This window comes from Rhizomucor pusillus (assembly GCF_041956525.1).
Source record: "Rhizomucor pusillus strain CBS 183.67 unplaced genomic scaffold VTP01scaffold_4, whole genome shotgun sequence".
NCBI classification, from domain to species: domain Eukaryota; kingdom Fungi; phylum Mucoromycota; class Mucoromycetes; order Mucorales; family Lichtheimiaceae; genus Rhizomucor; species Rhizomucor pusillus.
In genome coordinates, this window is record NW_027192146.1 from 24,460 (window position 1) to 38,335 (window position 13,876).

The 13,876-nt window shown below is 43.8% G+C and overlaps 7 protein-coding genes across 7 annotated transcripts; 2 read left to right on the top strand and 5 right to left on the bottom strand.

The window, feature by feature from the left end:
• Window positions 1-101: 101 nt before the first annotated feature.
• VTP01DRAFT_7297 (uncharacterized protein) lies at window positions 102-4,359 on the bottom strand (the record flags this gene model as incomplete). Its single annotated transcript, XM_069386293.1, has 20 exons — window positions 102-293; window positions 350-408; window positions 468-584; window positions 639-1,086; window positions 1,150-1,437; window positions 1,497-1,613; window positions 1,678-1,829; window positions 1,885-2,091; window positions 2,154-2,340; window positions 2,394-2,488; window positions 2,544-2,714; window positions 2,778-2,892; window positions 2,946-3,073; window positions 3,142-3,302; window positions 3,353-3,444; window positions 3,500-3,736; window positions 3,788-3,898; window positions 3,948-4,027; window positions 4,080-4,148; window positions 4,200-4,359. 20 exons carry the CDS (start codon window positions 4,357-4,359, stop codon window positions 102-104), a joined length of 3,186 nt encoding a protein of 1,061 aa, XP_069241763.1.
• A 197-nt stretch (window positions 4,360-4,556) lies between these two features.
• VTP01DRAFT_7298 (uncharacterized protein) lies at window positions 4,557-5,891 on the top strand (the record flags this gene model as incomplete). The annotated part of the gene is made up of 1 exon (XM_069386294.1): window positions 4,557-5,891. One exon carries the CDS (start codon window positions 4,557-4,559, stop codon window positions 5,889-5,891), a length of 1,335 nt encoding a protein of 444 aa, XP_069241764.1.
• A 694-nt stretch (window positions 5,892-6,585) lies between these two features.
• On the bottom strand, window positions 6,586-7,430 carry VTP01DRAFT_7299 (uncharacterized protein; the record flags this gene model as incomplete). Its single annotated transcript, XM_069386295.1, has 6 exons — window positions 6,586-6,677; window positions 6,732-6,834; window positions 6,900-7,014; window positions 7,069-7,208; window positions 7,258-7,326; window positions 7,383-7,430. The coding sequence occupies 6 exons, from the start codon at window positions 7,428-7,430 to the stop codon at window positions 6,586-6,588; spliced, it is 567 nt and encodes a 188-aa protein (XP_069241765.1).
• A 115-nt stretch (window positions 7,431-7,545) lies between these two features.
• VTP01DRAFT_7300 (uncharacterized protein) lies at window positions 7,546-8,723 on the bottom strand (the record flags this gene model as incomplete). Its single annotated transcript, XM_069386298.1, has 5 exons — window positions 7,546-7,650; window positions 7,701-7,981; window positions 8,049-8,180; window positions 8,243-8,532; window positions 8,584-8,723. 5 exons carry the CDS (start codon window positions 8,721-8,723, stop codon window positions 7,546-7,548), a joined length of 948 nt encoding a protein of 315 aa, XP_069241766.1.
• A 631-nt stretch (window positions 8,724-9,354) lies between these two features.
• On the bottom strand, window positions 9,355-9,984 carry VTP01DRAFT_7301 (uncharacterized protein; the record flags this gene model as incomplete). Its single annotated transcript, XM_069386299.1, has 4 exons — window positions 9,355-9,408; window positions 9,467-9,568; window positions 9,649-9,824; window positions 9,972-9,984. The coding sequence occupies 4 exons, from the start codon at window positions 9,982-9,984 to the stop codon at window positions 9,355-9,357; spliced, it is 345 nt and encodes a 114-aa protein (XP_069241767.1).
• A 625-nt stretch (window positions 9,985-10,609) lies between these two features.
• Window positions 10,610-12,819, bottom strand: VTP01DRAFT_7302 (uncharacterized protein; the record flags this gene model as incomplete). Its single annotated transcript, XM_069386300.1, has 14 exons — window positions 10,610-10,708; window positions 10,764-10,906; window positions 10,957-11,219; window positions 11,271-11,390; window positions 11,445-11,563; window positions 11,616-11,778; window positions 11,836-11,939; window positions 12,003-12,107; window positions 12,165-12,189; window positions 12,249-12,277; window positions 12,343-12,408; window positions 12,471-12,560; window positions 12,611-12,652; window positions 12,745-12,819. The coding sequence occupies 14 exons, from the start codon at window positions 12,817-12,819 to the stop codon at window positions 10,610-10,612; spliced, it is 1,443 nt and encodes a 480-aa protein (XP_069241768.1).
• A 604-nt stretch (window positions 12,820-13,423) lies between these two features.
• VTP01DRAFT_7303 (uncharacterized protein) lies at window positions 13,424-13,835 on the top strand (the record flags this gene model as incomplete). The annotated part of the gene is made up of 2 exons (XM_069386301.1): window positions 13,424-13,475; window positions 13,531-13,835. 2 exons carry the CDS (start codon window positions 13,424-13,426, stop codon window positions 13,833-13,835), a joined length of 357 nt encoding a protein of 118 aa, XP_069241769.1.
• Window positions 13,836-13,876: the final 41 nt, after the last annotated feature.

Sequence of the window (13,876 nt, forward strand, 5' to 3'; positions counted from 1 at the left end):
CCAAATTCCTTTTACAGTTGCTAGTAATTTACAAATATTTCATGAAGCGAAGAAGGGATAGAGGGAGCGAGGGCAACAAAGGTTGAAACTGGGTATGTCTGTTACCATTCGATCGAAAACCGTTCTAGACGGTCAGATGCCTCCTCCGCATCCTTCTGAGCTTTTTTACGCATGTAAAAGATAGGGCAGTCCTTATTCGAGCAGATGACGTCTTGATGCAGAGACTCTTGGCAGCGTTGGCACTGAGTCCAAAGCCTGGCAAAACGAACCTCCAAATCATTAACAGTTTCAACCTATAGAAAACTTAGATGCTGTAATTATCGAAGGAGACAATGAGGCTGATACACACCTGCCGTTGATATAGCTCAGCGTATCGCGGTCGGCATTGTTTACACAGCGCAGAGTTATCTACAATCTCAAATATCAGTCTCTGTATATTGTAATGATACGCATTGTCTGACAGTCACCTCCTTTTGGCAACGGTGCTTTGCATCCTAAGCACGTAGCTGTCTTCACAGCAAATTTCATCAAGCCGCCGACTGAAGGCGTAGCGATGCTTACTGAACGAGTATGAGCACCGCTCACTAGAGTAATTTAGTACACTATCTTATGACTTGAGATCGTTGATATGTCCTTACACAGTGATTCTGCCTTGTCTCCGAGAATTGGCTCGAAAATACGCAGCAGAGGTTTCGATAACTGATTATCAAGATAATATTTTGTGTCAATCGGTATGTTATTTTCCAGGACATATAGAGGATCTTCGGATTTCTCGTAAGCAGCTGTATTGTTTCCAGATCTGATGATGACATATGCAACACGATCACCCAATGTTGGTGCTGAGCCAGCATCACGTTTCCGCATACGTTCAGCCAGCTCCACGTGAGCTTGTTTTGCAGCATAATCGGATTTGCTAAGAGCTTTTGTAATGACAAGTTGGGATAAATCAACCTTGTTCTGTAGGAGATCAGAAATCGTCTGCTTCACATATTCTTGAGCCCCAACAACATCCCGCTCGATCAGCAGCTTGTCTAAACAGCGCTGAATAACATTGGATACTAAACGACAATTATCGCGACGCACGGTCTACAATTTTGGTTCGGTTAGGAGCCCTTTCCCCGTAGCAGTATAACGTTGTTCATATCTTACCTCAATGCCTTTAGCATCTAGCTTATCGTATTTGTCTGGATTTGACCAATACAATCCAGCATAACGTTTTTTGCTGATAAGTAAATATGGGAAGTACACCTTTTCAAAATCCAAATTGATAGGGCGTATAAATTGCTTCGTTACAACGTTTGCTCCTTCTCGGCCGAGCTCCATAGCCTCCTTCAAGTTATCAACACCGAACTTAATCATGACCGAGTCTGTGTCACCGTAGATGACTTCTGCATTGTGCTTATATCCGTTCTTGATAGAGAAATGGTCTTCAATAATCTGGAGAATATGGTGCTAAGTATAATGGAGTCACAATTGCCGAGATTTACGTATTTTACCTCTCTCGTTTTCAGAATCATTTGACGGCCAAATGCAGTGACACTAGATGAGATTTGCAGACAGGGTAGCTTGCCGATGGTTGCACCTGTAAAACCATATACTGAATTGGCGCTGATCTAGGAGAGAGCAACGAACTAAGTACATAAAAATCGAAAAAAAGAAGATGAATGATTAGATTACTTTTAAAGCCAATTGTCGACCGTCAAGTACGGCGCGTTTGAATGGATCCGTTTCTTTCTTCAGGTCGGCTTTGGCTCTCTTTCGAGCTGCAAGCAAGTCCGTCAAAATTTCGGGTAAGAGTCCTTTCCTCCTAGATGCTTTGACGAACATATCTACGAAGCTACAATCAGTTATATTACAATTAATCAGATATGTCCCATAGCATACCATTATTGGGTGTGACGATATAATCAACATCCTTTTTTAGGTTAAGTCTTTGGACAATGTCATGGTTAACAAGAGTAGTGTAACAGAGATTGTGAGCTTGCATAATAGACGGATACAATGATGTAAAATCGAGTGTTGTAATGGGTACATCGTAATAACCCTTGACAGGTTCAATGACGGTTGCTCCTTCGTATTGCTCTTCGGTAACTACCAGAAAGCAATTTAACAATCCAATGCATTTCCAATTTTATCATTATTTGCAAACGTACCATCAGATTTCACCACAGGGATAACAAGATCCTGTTCTAAGGCTCGACGATATAACTGTGAAACGACCTTAATTTGCTGGCCGCGAACAAGAATATAATTAAAAGGCACGCCAGTGACTCTTGCCATTTCGGTGTAGTTAAACAGTATCATAAGCTTATCCATCAATCGCATGGGCAAAAAGGCATCCTATAGAACTCGCTGAGAATCAAGAATCAACAATATTTATGAACATAATGTACCTTCAAACAATAAACAGCAAGACGACGGCGGGTTTCTGCGTTGCCATTTTGGAGCTCCGTAATGATTGAGTGATGAACATCTTCCTTTTGCTCACCTACAGCATAATATAAGCCATTTATCCATTGGAAAACATATCCATCTATCTTTACCAAGAAATTCAGCACAAACAGAGTTAAGCGTATATGATCGTAATTTGTAGTCCCTTTGGATAGCTTGCAGAAGATCCAACTGGAGCCGGCCATCCAAATTGATAGCCTTGTTTTCGCGGGTACCGTACGCCTTGGATGAGAACTTTGTATCCTTGGCCTCCGTTCTTATACCTATATCAGAATTATGTCAGCATCTTCTATATAATATAAGGATAATTTGCCTGTGTACTCTACCTCTTATTCTTCCGAAGAAAGGAAATTTCTCTACTCCAAGATGTCTAGCTCTATCAAGCAGGTATGGAAAATCGAAGTTGCAGATGTTATAGCCGATGACCACGTCTGGATCGATCTTAGCATATACTGTGAGTTAATTATGTATACTCTAACAAGAATTGATCTTACCTCATTGACAAAATCACGCCAGGCCTGTAGAAGTTCTCCTTCGTCGTAATATATCTTTACATCAGAGCCAACGATTGGTGCACAGTCGTTCAATGTAAAGACGCTTCTTATGAAAGGCATCGACTCGCCTGTAATATTCAATGAAATTAATACATCAACGATCCATTTTTAGGATATGGCGTTCATATTTACATACCTTGTACTTTGACGACCGATGCAATTTGGATAACAGGGTCTTTATCAGGCTCCGGAAATATGCCCTTTCTGCCAGCACATTCGATATCAAAACTCAAGATTCGTAAAGGTGCCATTTTCGACCATTCACCGTCTGGCGGATGACTAATGAATGTATCATATCTACAACATGTATGAGCATGCATCCATGTAAAGGCTAGTTTAAAACTCACTGTGTTGTAACCTCAATTTGTGCATACGATACAGGTGAGTTGACGAACGAATAAGTACCCTCAGGCAGTTCAATCCAGTTGGAACCTGTAACCTACAGAGTATGATTAGCTCGTTCATTATATATGTTGGACACCGACCCAGCTTACCTTGCAATCGATCATGAATCGTAAAAGATACGACAGATTACTTTCAAATGTTGTCTCTGATTTGCAAAGCCGATCTAAGCCAGGCACAGTGACGCCATTCTCGATCTTATTCTTGACTTTGTATATATCTCGTGGATCATAAACTGTCACTTTGATAAACGGGGATTTTTGGTCACCACGATAGCCATACAAATTCTGTTTCATGCGAATTTCGACATTATGGATTTGGATTTCAGACTAGTTGCTACATATTAGCACGGGATTGGTTTCATATTCAGAAACACTTACAGATAGTGTATTTTTTAAAGCTGCTAAATGCGTCTTTTGGAAGCCAACAGGAGCTGGAAAATAAAAATAAGGCAAAAAGCCGTGCACGTGACAAACGACACTGTTTCCAGACTACAAGCGTGTGTCAGATATTGCCGCGAAAAATTCATGCATTGAATACCTCTGTAACGCCGTAGAACCGCACTACAGGCTTTCTGGAGCCCCAATCCATGTATTCGTCAGCTTCGATCTGCTGGAATACTAATAGGCAATCAGTTTTCCAGATGTATAAACTCCTCATTGTTTGACGTACCAAGCTTTTCAGTGTAGGGATCGAGGGGAGGAGGCGGGGCACGCGCCCACCTCGTTTTAGAGTCATTGTCTAGCAGAGAGATCAGCATTCGTGAAACAACTTGGATCTAGCGAGCATTACCTTCCAGCTGCATCGTACTCAATTCCATTTCAAATGAAGAGCTTTGTTTCTCCAGCTGGGGCACATGGCGAGTCTTTCGTCGTTTTGCTGCTGACCCTTGATAAGGGCTCACATCGGGGAGATCGGCGGGTGCCGGTTGATCAATGCCATTGCCAGCCATGTGGTCGAGTAGAGTTTTGGGAAGAACAATTTGCTGTCAAGACGCGCCGCACAACAATTTTGTTCTCAGGGCGCAGTGTCGCGTCTTTCTCCATCTTATCTTTTTCGGCGGTGAATGATTGCTCATTCGGTGTCACCGCCCGTTACATTAGGAGTTTGATACCACACCCTGTTCCAACCTCGCATTTATTTCGCCTAATGTTATCTACTCTCCGGGCGCATTCAGCCATCCGCTCCATTCCGAAGTTCGGTGTTCAACAGCATCGGTACTCTAGTAATTATTCGCACCTTTCGAAAACGAAGCAAGCGTTGATACCAACCGACGGCGTCTACCCTCTTGGATTTCGCGCCGGTGGTGTGCATTGCGGCGTCAAGAAAAACCAAAACAAAGATATTGCTCTGGTTATATCTGATAGACCTTGCTCAGGTGCTGCAGTTTTTACGACCAATGCGTTCCAGGCTGCCCCAGTAAAAATCAGTCAGGAAACTCTTGCAGAAAACAGCAATGCTCTTTTCGGTGTGGTGACGAACTCTGGATGCGCCAACGCAGTAACAGGCGCTCAAGGTTTACAAAATGCTAGACGGATGCGTGATACTGTGGACTCCCTTGTTGGCCAGTCTAAGAGCGCTCTCACAATGTCCACAGGTGTCATTGGCCAACAGCTTCCTATAGACAAAATTGAAAAAGGCATCCGCACAGCGTATGAGAAACTATCATCCCAGCATCAAGATGGCTGGATGCAATGCGCAGAGGCGTTCATGACGACAGATACGTTCCCAAAATTGCGCTCGGGACGGTTTGAGCTGCAAGGCAAACAGTTCACCGTCGCTGGCATCGCCAAGGGTGCTGGCATGATACATCCCAACATGGCAACTCTCTTAGGTTTCATGGTGACGGATGCACAAGTTGAACCAGAGCTGCTTAAAAAAGCTCTCAAATATGCTACCGACCGTAGCTTTAACTCGATCAGTGTCGACGGTGATATGAGCACCAACGATACCATTGCAGTGCTCGCAAACGGTGCAAGCGGCGTTAAGATCACGAAGGAGGACGAAGATTATGAAATGTTTCGCAACAAGCTTACCGACTTTGCCGCAGAACTCGCTCAGCTAATCGTACGTGACGGAGAAGGCGCTACAAAGTTTGTTACTATCCACGTCAAAGGTGCAAAATCTTTCGAGGAAGCAAAGAAGGCAGCCTCGCATATATCCACATCGATGCTTGTCAAAAGTGCTCTTTACGGCCAAGATGCTAACTGGGGTCGTATTTGCGCCAGCCTGGGTCACAGCGGCATCCCTGTCGATGCGGAGAAAGTCAGCGTCGACTTTATTCCTGCTGATGGATCCGAAAATTTGAAGCTAATGATCAAAGGCGAGCCGGAAGTTGTGGATGAAGCTCGTGCTCTCGAGATTCTGAAGATGGAAGATTTGAACATAGAGGTTGATCTGGGACTTGGTGAAAGCGACGCGAAGTTCTGGACCTGCGATCTTAGCCATGAATACATATCCATTAATGCGGATTATCGCTCGTAATAATGTATCATTAGCCAACACGCGGTGTAATCTGTATGGGAATTATCGTATGGATTCAACTGTACTTTATAATGTTGACAATCATAATGAAAAAGCAATAGAATCATTTCAGCGGATCGAGATGGATAAAATATCATATATGCGTAGCGCTGCAGTTACTTAGTTATTATGCAAACGGCGGATCAAGAAATTCGCGGCAATGGGGGAGACCCTTTGCATAACTTGGATCACGCTTTGCGATGTGGAACAACGTTGACAGGATCTCTACAGGATTCCTACTGAGTTTTACATGCAGCTGCGTTAAATTTGCAATGCTAGGGATTCTATGCAATGTTTTAGTTTGGCGACTTGCCGTAAAAACTCGAAATTGCCGACATTCAGGCAATGGTTTGCTGTCCTCCGTGGAAACTTTATTGCATGGCAGACTTTTCTTCTGCGTAGCGGAAGAGAGTGTACGAAAATTGCTTAACATCGAGCAACGATGCCTTTTGTACTACATCTTTCATAGTTTATCGAGCCATAGCCAATACTGTAAGTTAACATTCATTCAATCGAATTCGCGTTGCTAACGTAAGCGTACATTATTCTGCTTATATAAGTACAAAAACTGGATACTTTTCAATACTTCAAGATTGCAAAACTGTGTTCTCAAATATGCAAACATTTCCCAGTGTTGTCACAAAGTCCATTTTATTTAGTCTTTTGCACAAAATTTTGCATAATAATCTTTGGTCTTATTTTCGTAAAGTTCCTGGGTGCATTCTGGTAATTCATCCTGGTAACGCCCTACGAATGCATAAATCAATGTTACTTCTTATATATCAATATAAAGCGACGTACCTGGTGAACCTGAGTATACAGAGAACGATGGTACAACAGTGTTTGGGGGTATAACGGTGTTATCAGTAATACAACAGCAATCCTTGATAATAGCGAAGCGGCCCTTGTTTCAATGATGATATTAGATTAAGAAACGGCCTTTTGTAAGATGTTCATTCGCAATCTTACGATAATGCAGTTTTTGCCGATGGTAACATGTGAGCCGATAGTAGCAGCTTCAATGATACTGTTTTCACCAATAGTAACATGATCTCCAATTTTCATCGGGTAGTAGCTGAATATCCTACATGTCCATGTCATTAGTCACTGCATGGCACTATATACATAGACACATTACCCTTTATATGTCTTGTAAGGCGGTCGGATAATAGAACCTTGAGACAATAAGCAGTAACGACCTATAGCAATTACGACAGCGTGGCCCCCACCAGTTCGCCGTAGATCTCCCCTGATCACGCATTGATTCTGGATTATAGTCTGCAGCCGTCGTTAGTCCACGGCCGGTCATTGCACCGATCTTCCATACTTTTCCGCCGAGAATAATGTTTTGACTGCCACAAATGATAGACGCGCGTGACACTTTGTTTCCTGTATCCTAGAGCAATGCCAGCGTTAATCAGATCGTCTGGATGATTACGTTCGAGGACTAACAGTCTCAATGTATTCGGCACGATTATAATGTATAACAGGTGAATCCATGGAGAGGTAAGGAGAAGATTTAGGTTATTGTGTGTATATACAAATGGTCAATGGAGGGAGTAAGTAGAGACTAAAGTTTGGTGTCCTGCTCGCACAGAACGTTACACAGATCTTTTCACTCCTCCATCCTCTTTCTGAGCGAATGAGAGTCATAACCATGTACATTCAGATCGTTCCTCGTTTCGGATGGATCATCCAATGTTTGCTCCAAATAAAATGCCTGCACAAATAGTGAGAATGCGATCCTATTTTCTATATCTCAGACCTTACCAAGAATCCGTCCCTCGATAACCAGCCTCGAGAGTTGCTTCCAAAACGTTGACCCATCTGACGTAAAAAGGGTGCTGGTGGATGCGACCCGTTAGTTGTAAATATGAAGTCGCTCAACTCTTCGGGTTTCAATGCGCCATCCTTGTCTTGATCAAACTTGTCAAAGATCTCTAGTAGCACTTCTTTGAGTTGTTCCGAAAGCATTTCATCATCCAACAAGGGAACTTCATCTTGCTCGCCTTTGTATCCACGTAAAATTCTCTCGATCTCTTCTTCAAGCTCTATGGAGCGATCCTAGTAGTTCAGCACAAACATGCTTGAGTTTTGCACCCGTGTTTCTTCACTCACCGTTGAATGGTTCAAATCCCGGGTCTATCGTGCGACCCATTTTTAATAGTACAGTTGCTTCTTCGAGCCTGTTAAGAACGAAAAGAATGAAGCCCAGAATATAGTAGCATCCCGGGTGATCCGGGAACATATCTGTGTGGTCATAGACCATTAGCCACTTGTTGCAAGTAGTCATGCAAGGCAGTCTAACATACCAAGGATATCCATCATTTTCGATGCTACTTCATTCAAGACCGCGACGTCAGCATCGTTTTCAAATGTTTTCAAAAATCTCTGAGCTTGTAAGAACTCGTGTTCGGCGCGGTCTGCCAGCGCATCAACGTCTGCCTTGGCGAGCTTGGATGTCTTGATACGATAATGTTCTTTCCAGTCTAACGGTTCGCTGGAATATTTCTCTTTCAAGTTTGAAGTAAGCTCCAAACCAGCAGCTTTTGTAAGTATATTGTATATGCGAAAGAGGTCGCCATATTCTGCGTTCGTCTTGCTGTTCCTTTGTTAGTCTGGATAGTTCATATATCAAACGTCCAATAATAACCTCTTCCAAAGCTGTTGTCCCAAGTAGTAACTGCAGAGTAATTTGGAAGCAAGCGCGATTGACAAGATTTCACTAGGCTCTAGGTAAAATGCAAAAGCTTCATGTAGTTGCAAAGGCAGTTTTTCAAAAGTAGAACCCATTTGGCGATCGCGGTCAGTTGTTTCGGTAAGGTCTGGATTTAGACGAGCCTGCAAAATGCAGCGACGGGTTCAGGCACAATGTGGCTTACCCACCTAACTAAGGCCATATCCTGGCTTCCTGTCGACTTTCACCGGAAGATACCACAGAAAAGAAGAATAGCTAAAGCAAAAAATGGTCCATGATTCCTCGTGGGATATTCCAGATACTTGTAGATATCAATAGTAAAATTGGGAGCATGCCCTCAGCAGAAGGTACAAAATCTTGTGAGCTTTATCGACGTCTTCCTTTTTCACATTGATATCCTCATCTGCATATCTTCCCTCATCAGAAGCTGCTGAACGGTCTTGCGAAATAATGATTCCCATGTTATGATCCTGTTCATGCTCACGCATTTATTCCAGATCTCACAACTCAGATTCATGACAAATTGCTTCCATTGTAATTTAGTTAGGTATTGGCGCTACTTTGCCAGATGTACAATCGAAACAACATAACAGAACAACATCGAAATTTTGACATCAGGAAATATCTGCATAGCATTTATCCATGCTCTCATATATTGCCACACATTGCTTCCAACAAGAAGGACTTAAAACATAATCGAGAAGGAACATAAATAAAGGAAAGGAATTAAGGAAAATGACGGCCCGAAAGACTGTTCTTGACTTCCTCTCTGTCGGCTTGCTGCACAGCTAATGTTAGCTCATCGATATACAAGACCATGACTTCCAGTCGTTTTTACCTTCTTGCCTTCCCTGCCCATCCTCTTTTCTTTATAAAGTACTATCCATCGCCTTACGTCCCATAGGCTTTTCTCTCCTGTCGTTGGAGTATCCATGGATCGCTACGATGACTTCACAATGCTATACCTGTCGTATAAGCCGATACACCTCTCTCTGCAAAGACCTAATCATGACGATTTACAGAAGCGCTGATTAACTCAGACGCATACGGGTCGATCCGTAATACTTCCCACTCCCGGAGCAAACGTATCAATCCCAGGTCTTTCTCACACGCCGTGCTGGGCACGATGTAGCAGCATATGCGCTGTTGTAGCCATTGGTGTGCCTCTGCCCATTCCGGCACAAAGGTATCAATGCCTGGAATTTCTCACCGCAGTGCAGGGCTTCAAGAACACCCAGGGCATCGATCGAGAACACTCAAGAAAACGATATCCGCATTATACAATTGACAAGTTGATTAGCATATCATCTCTCTACAAATCGTAGTCATCAAGGACAACTTACCAAGTTCTAGCATAGTCGGACAAACTGAACAGCGCATACTCGCTACATCACGCATACGGGTCGATCCGTAATACTTCCCACTCCCGGAACGGACGTACCAATCCCAGGTCTTTCTCACACGCCGTGCTGGGCACGATGTAGCAGCATATGCGCTGTTGGGAGCCACTGGTGTGCCTCTGCCCACTCCGGCACAAAGGTATCAATGCCTGGAATTTCTCACCGCAGTGCAGGGTTTCAAAAGGTCACCAAGAAACGGAAAATATGTCCATGCGGAAGTGCTGACGTCGCCTCCCCAAAATTCAGAGCCACCGCTTCAACCCCGCCTTTTGCACATCCTACGTTTTGGGTTTTACATCTCCCCAGGCTTTTGCAATCCTCGCTGAATGCCTCGCATTTCATACACTTGTTTAAAAGGCTGCTAACGCAGCGATTATGTGTATGTCATTCTTATAGACACCCTTTCTTTTCCTTAGATGATCATTTACGTGTGCTATCGTAAACGAAAATGGGTTTCTCCAACGGTCGTAGAGACAAACAGGTATTGTGGCATGTATATAGTGAATTTGAAAAAGTAACCATAGTATCAAATAGAGATTTAGAGGATTGAATCGAGACAGTGGGAGGAATAGGATATGTGATTAATCGTAACCAACCTCGTACGATGGCCGGATCCAGGGACTGCGCACGAGCCGCAAATCTTGTTCCTCAATTTTGTCCGCTGTTTGTAAAATCAAGTTCTACAGCAGGAAAAATCAATGTATGTGAAAGCCATCTAGCGCTTAGCCGGCGTACCTTGATCTGCAGCATGTGCTCCACGTTTGACTTCAGCAAGAGCAAATCGCTGACTTGGCTTATGAGATGAAAATTTCCTATTTCCACAAAGGGGTACAGCGCTTCGTGCTGCAGAGACATTTTAAATGCCCTACAGTGCCAACCTTCAGAGCGCAATCAGTAGACGAAAGCGACCCCTCCGATTACGCATTACCATCGACGAGAAGACCACAAACCGTAGTGTCGGTCATGCCATAATTTGCAAAAGCATCAACCATTCTCTTCAATTCTTCTGCAGTTTTGCAGAAATCGTCGCTTGATTTGTTGCGCCCAGGTGCTTTTACTTCAATGACGAAAACTGCGAGTCTGCGGCCTCTGTGGTCCGTGACGGACGAGACGTAGTCGGGAATCAGTTTCCGCGGCGTTTTCCTGTCGTCCGTAACATTAAACCCAAGGCTGGCCATCGCCTTGTTCGTCCTGGATTCGCATAAGTTAGCAATAGCCGATGTTTTGTATTACAGCATTTACCATTCATAGCTCAAAACATCGGACTCGCCGAAGAGGACGTCCACCATATCATTGATATGGTTGAAAATAAACGTGCCTTCGACGACTCTGTTGCCTTGCCAAGCCATGAATCTTGGTGCGCTGATAAAGAATGTCAGGATGCATTAAGCGTGGTAAACAGTAAATGAAACTTACATACGGTAAAGCACCTCCGCAAGATTCACCAGCGGCTGATCGTCAGATTCAAAGGCTTTGTTCAGGTATCGGAGCACCTTTTTTTTTATCATCTTCGCATTGTTTCCGACCTCGATAGCCTAGAAACTGTCTGTTAGTAAGTTACTTCCAGGATAATGGTTATAAACATACCTTCTGCACATCTGCAAGCCAAGCGGTCACCTGCTGTGGCAAATACTGCCGACCCACGCGAGGTACCAGATCCTTCAACACGGCCTGATGGATTTTTCTGCCCAAGATGATCATGCCTGATTTTTCAAATCGTTCGCAAACATGAAACGTAAAGTTGACAGCACTACACACAGTAAGATTGCTTAGCATTTGGATAATATCGATGGACGAATTTTCTTACAGTCTTTCATGCTCACTAAGCGGTGCCTGTGCTTCAGCTTTTGTCATGACCTCTTCTCTGTACGCCATGAGCTCTCCTGAAATATCCACACCTTCAACGATCCACTACATTAAAGTAGACGTTTGGTGGATTGTCTGCCTTGCCGCATCATACTTCTTAATACTTACCCGAGACACATCATTCTTCAGCTCGCAACTCCTCACTCCTCCAGATGCAAGAATATTCTTCCTTTTCGCTTTTCTTTTCTTGACTTCCTGTCCATCGTGTGCTCGCTACACGGTATTGTTAGCTCATCAACATATAAGGCAATGACTTCCGGCCGTTTTTACCTTCTTGCCTTGCCTGCCCATCCTTCTTTTGTCAAGTACTGTTAGGTGCCTTACATCTCATACGTTTTTCTAGTAAATATTTACGACTCTCCTTCAGAAGTCGACGACTCCGCCTGCTTGTTTTCGTTCATTAATATCAGATGCGCCAGTGCTTATATGATGATGTTGAGTTACTTACTTGGGCCTCTATGCCCTTCTCAAGCGTTGTAGTTATGCTGCCTTTGACGGCGTTCGTGAGCGCAAACTGCCGGTCAGGAAAGCCATGAGTTAAACAAAGTCAGACAAACAATATACACAAGCACATACATCCCGAACTGCGCTCTGGAGTGCCTCCGCAGCAAGTTCGTCTTTGACTTTCGCCCAGAAATTCGTTATCTCCTTGTTCCTGTTGGCACGCTAAGCAGCATATTAGTAGATAGTATTTTTAAATATCACAAAACGTCTACCTTGAGTTGCTTCGGAGGATGAGGATGGAGCTCAGGACATCTCTGTTATTTGAATTTGAGGCCTCCAATGTATCCAGGTCCTTAGCAAAGAGGGAATGCGCCGCATGCTTCGTGATGTCTGGAGTTTGTTTTACTTTTGCCATGTCATAATCAAGCAAGCTCCAGGAAGAGCGTGGTTTCTCGCTCCAATAAGTCGAGAGCCTATCCATGTTGCAGTCGTCAAAGCAATAGCGGTTTCTCTGGAGACGCGCTTCAGGACGAAATCTATTGTTATAGGGGAGACTTCACTCTGTGAAAAGATTATATGGTTTTTCGCGCATCCTCAATAAAACTCGATTTCTTAGACTCTTGCCCGCTCACAGGAAATGTCTTCAGAATTTCTTCTACAGATTTTTAGACCGGTGGAATGTCTTGCAATCAATTCATTGAATACAAGATTGCAGACATGTGCCCATGAAGTCAGTTGCTGCAACGCAACGTTACCGCCTAGTGAATACCTTTCATGATTGCATCCATAAGCATTTGTATCAATGTGTCCTCTAATATACATAGAGGTCTTCGGAAACCAATCGCAAGTACGAAAGCATAACATAATTTATCTAAAGATGACGTGTTTGTGTCAGATATATTTCATCCAAATGCACTGGATACAGTCATTGAAAGACCCCAACCTTCGTCGGCAAGGCACTTCCTGTGTCTGGTGGATAAATGATGATCCAACTCAGAAGATGAGAGAAAAAGCGTTTTACATGGGTTTGGAGGGTACTTAAGCAGAGGCTTGCCAGGCTTCCATCCATTTTCTGTAAACACTTAATGGCTCACCCGCAACCTGATTACTCAGCGTCGCCACCTGGCAAAAATGAAGGTAAACAGACGGCCGCATAAAACAATGTAAACGGCCAGATTAATGCGGAGAGTAGCCCCGTGGAAGCAGCACCATGAGCATCTTGGGCAAGACCCGTGGAATCATACCAAGTCTGCACGCGAACATCCTGAACTCTACACCAGTGCCTATGGAACGGTAGATAGTGCAGATGAACGCGAGCTACAGCAGCAGTTTCAAGAGTCGGAAGACAGTAGTGGCTCTGTCCAAGCTTCCAAAAAGCGGCCTAGCAAAAAAGACAGCAGTAGCAACGTGCACGGTACTGAAGAAGCGTTTGGACACACTGTTCACCCTCCGCGTGTGCCCCAACGACCTGTAAAACGCGATCTCGATCAAGTATAAATCGTCAATAATGATTGTATCCTTTTGTAGTGCGACACATT